At 54.4% G+C, this 3,495-nt stretch overlaps 1 protein-coding gene across 1 annotated transcript; it reads left to right on the top strand.

Moving 5' to 3' along the window:
* The first annotated feature begins 551 nt into the window (after positions 1–551).
* Positions 552–2,654, top strand: LOC135820280 (uncharacterized). The gene has a single exon (XM_065333596.1). It carries the CDS (start codon positions 552–554, stop codon positions 2,652–2,654), a length of 2,103 nt encoding a protein of 700 aa, XP_065189668.1.
* The last annotated feature ends 841 nt before the right edge of the window (positions 2,655–3,495 follow it).

Below are 3,495 nucleotides of genomic sequence, written 5' to 3'. Positions count from 1 at the left end.
TTCGGAAACGCGGCGACTTTTGAAGGCATAGCCCTGAAAGTAGCGATGGTCTTCCAACAGCTAATGCTACAGAATCCCCATGCCCAAGATTCCCGCTCGCTGTCTGCTGTGCTGAGACGACGACTCGACACGTGGAATCAAGGGGACATCCAGAATCTCCGCCACGAGAGTCGCACTATCCAGGGTCAGCTAACGGACCGCAACAAGAGTTCGTCCCATGCCAATCAAGATGGAAACTTGGCACGGCATTTTGCGTCCCAAGTAACAAGCGGGAGGATGACATCTGCACTGCGGGACCTCGAGGGCCCACCGACAAAGGGCCACCTGAACCTGGACGACAAGATCGATGATACAACCGTCCGGGAAGCTTTGAAGGCCAAACATCCAGAGAGCGCCCCCTCTCCCCAGGGGCACTTCTGCAAGGCGAAATTCCGGCACCACCTCACCCAGTGCGATTTGACGCTCTCACGCGCGAAGCCTTGAGGAAGGCGGTATTGAACACCCATGGTGCCGCTGGACCATCCGGCGTTGACGCTGAGAACTGGCGCTGGATGTGCACGAGCTTTGCTGATACATCCGATTCTCTGTGCGACTCACTAGCTCTGTGTGCACGTCGCCTAGCAACGACATTCGTTGATCCGAATGCCCTAGAGGCCTACCTAGCCTCGAGGCTAATCCCTCTCGACAAACACCCGGGCGTGAGGCCGATCGGCATAGGCGAGGTGCTTCGTCGTGTAGTGGGGAAGGCGATTCTTCACGTCATCAGCGCAGACATCCAGGAAGCTGCTGGTGGTTTGCAGCTGTGTGCCGGGCAGGATTTCGGTATTGAGGCCGCAATTCACGCTATGCATGATGTATACGACCAGGAGGACACCCAGGGCATCATCATGGCTGATGCAACTAATGCGTTCAACAACATCAATCGCGCCGCCTGCCTACGGAATGTGCAGCACCTATGCCCCTCGTTTGCCACGGTTGTAATCAACACCTACCGTCAGCCCAGCAATCTCTACGTGGATGGTGAATGTATTCATTCCAATGAGGGCACAACACAGGGCGACCCCATTGCGATGCCGTTATATGCGATCGGCGTAGTCCCTCTCATCCGGGAGATCGTAACACCCGGCGCCTGCCAGCTATGGTATGCGGACGATTCGTCCACAGGTGGCCGACTCGTTCCTCTCCGAACCTGGTGGGACAAACTGCACGACAGAGGGCCTGATTTCGGATACTTCCTCAACCCAGCAAAGTCCGTGCTCGTGGTGAAGCCTGACGACTACGATGAAGCTGTCCAGCTGTTCGACGGCACAGGCATCCACATCACCGCCACAGGCAACCGCTACCTGGGTTCAGCCATAGGCACACCTGCGTTTGTCGAAGACTACGTACACGAGAAAGCCCGGGACTGGTGTGGGCAGGTAGAATCACTGACATCAACCGCCCTGCCTCAGCCACAAGCAGCCTATTCTGCTTTCACCCGAGGCCTCTCCAGCCGCTGGTCTTTCCTCTGCCGGGTACTCGAAAGTGCGTCTGCTGGCCTTGCTTCACTGGAGCGGGTCATTGCCACGAAGCTCCTCCCAGCTCTCACAGGCCAGGAAATCAGCTCTGAGCTCCGCACCCTTTTCTCCTTCCCCTGCCGGAACGGTGGTCTAGGAATATTGGATCCCACCTCTCTGTCGGCCCAGTACCAATCCTCACGTGCCATCACTGCTCCTATGGTTGCCAACATCCTCACCCAGAGTTTCAACCTGGGCGACTCTTTGGCAGAGGTCGCCAGCCTGAAGGCCTCTAACCGCAAGGATGTGAAGGCAGCTGCCACGGAAGCCCTTCGCCAATTCACCGCCCGAGCCTCCTCTGCCCTCCAGCACTCCATCAACCTTGGCAGTGAGGCGGGTGCGTCCAGGTGGCTCACGTGTCGCCCCCTCAGTCGGCATGGGTTCAGCTTGTCAAAATGTGAATTTCGCGATGGTCTGGCATTGCGGTATGGCTGGCACCCTGCACGGCTCCCTTCTACTTGTGTCTGTGGTGCCACCTTCTCTGTTGAGCATGCTCTCTCTTGCCCCACTGGTGGTTTCCCGACGCTTCGCCACAATGAGGTACGGGACATCATCGCTGGCCAACTGAAGAAGGTGGCACACAGCGTAGAAGTAGAGCCTCATCTCCAACCCCTCACCGGCGAGCTTTTCCGCTACCGGACGGCGTCCACCGAGGATCAAGCCCGTCTGGATGTGGCGGCGAGTGGCGTGTGGGGAGGACGGTTTGAACGCGTTTATCTTGATGTACGGGTGTTTAACCCTTTCGCTCCTTCAAACCGTTCCTCTTCTCTCGCTGCTCGCTACCAGAGCCATGAGCGAGAGAAGCGTCGCAGGTATGGTCAGAGGGTGCAAGAAGTTGAGCGAGCCTCCTTCGTACCTGTCGTATTCTCAGCCACAGGTGGAGCCGGTCGAGCTGCTTCCGCTCTTCTCAAGCGAATTGCTGCTCTGTCTGCTGAGAAATCCGGAGAGCCATACGCAATGGTGATGGCGTTGCTGCGTTGTCGTCTTGGTTTTGGTCTCCTGCGTGCCAGTGTTGCCTGCCTTCGTGGTGCCCGGCGGATGCGCCGCGTCAATGATCAGTCTGCTGTCCTCGCAAACGCGGAGGCTGCATTGATTTAACTTTCTTTGCAACTCCTGCAGTCTAGGTACTGAGTATCATTGTTATCTTGTGTGTGTGTGTGTGTGTGTGTGTGTGTGTGTATGTGTGCACAAGTTGCTATGGCTTCTGCTGTAGCATCGCTATCATCGCCTCTGGCGATGGGCGTCCAATGGTCAATGGTCAATGGTGTATGTGTGTATGCGTGAGTCAACAGCGTTGATAAAGTTATTGTGTTTACCCCTCTTGTTTTCTCATCATTGTGTTGCTTTTAATGTTTAATCTTGCCCGTAAAAGCGGCTGTTTTTGATGATGAAAAAAAAACATATTGTGGACAGCTATTATGTACATTCCTGTAGAGCCTTTGTAGTCACAGATACGGGACAGATACGGGACAGATACGGGACAGATACGGGATAGCTCCAGGCGTGACACAAACAAACAAACACACAAACAAACACCAAATTAAAGCTGTGTGGACCCTGGCTAGCGCCAGACGATACTGAAGTAATGTCTTCTGCATAGCTACGGGAATTAAAGTTACCTTCCCCACTTTGGAATTAGCACCAGTATCCATTAGCCTTCCAAGTTGAAATTCCAAGTTGAAAGGCCGTTGGTTAGCGCTATCCAGCAGTGCTCAAGCAGACGTACAGGTCGTGGAATGCGTCTGTACTCCCTGTCAGTTTTGTGCTAGATTGTGCACGTCTGACTGTTCAAAAACTGGTTTAGTTGGTGAACTCGAGCGCATAACTTGTGCCCACAGTTTCAAAGTTACAACATACATCTAGCTCGTCATCCACATACCTTTGCGTCTCTGTTGCTCGTGACATTCTATCAAACCTTCTCTTTCTTCACGGAGTTGTT

This window comes from Sycon ciliatum, chromosome 6 (assembly GCF_964019385.1).
Source record: "Sycon ciliatum chromosome 6, ocSycCili1.1, whole genome shotgun sequence".
NCBI classification, from domain to species: domain Eukaryota; kingdom Metazoa; phylum Porifera; class Calcarea; order Leucosolenida; family Sycettidae; genus Sycon; species Sycon ciliatum.
This window is presented reverse-complemented; position numbering and strand designations above follow the sequence as displayed.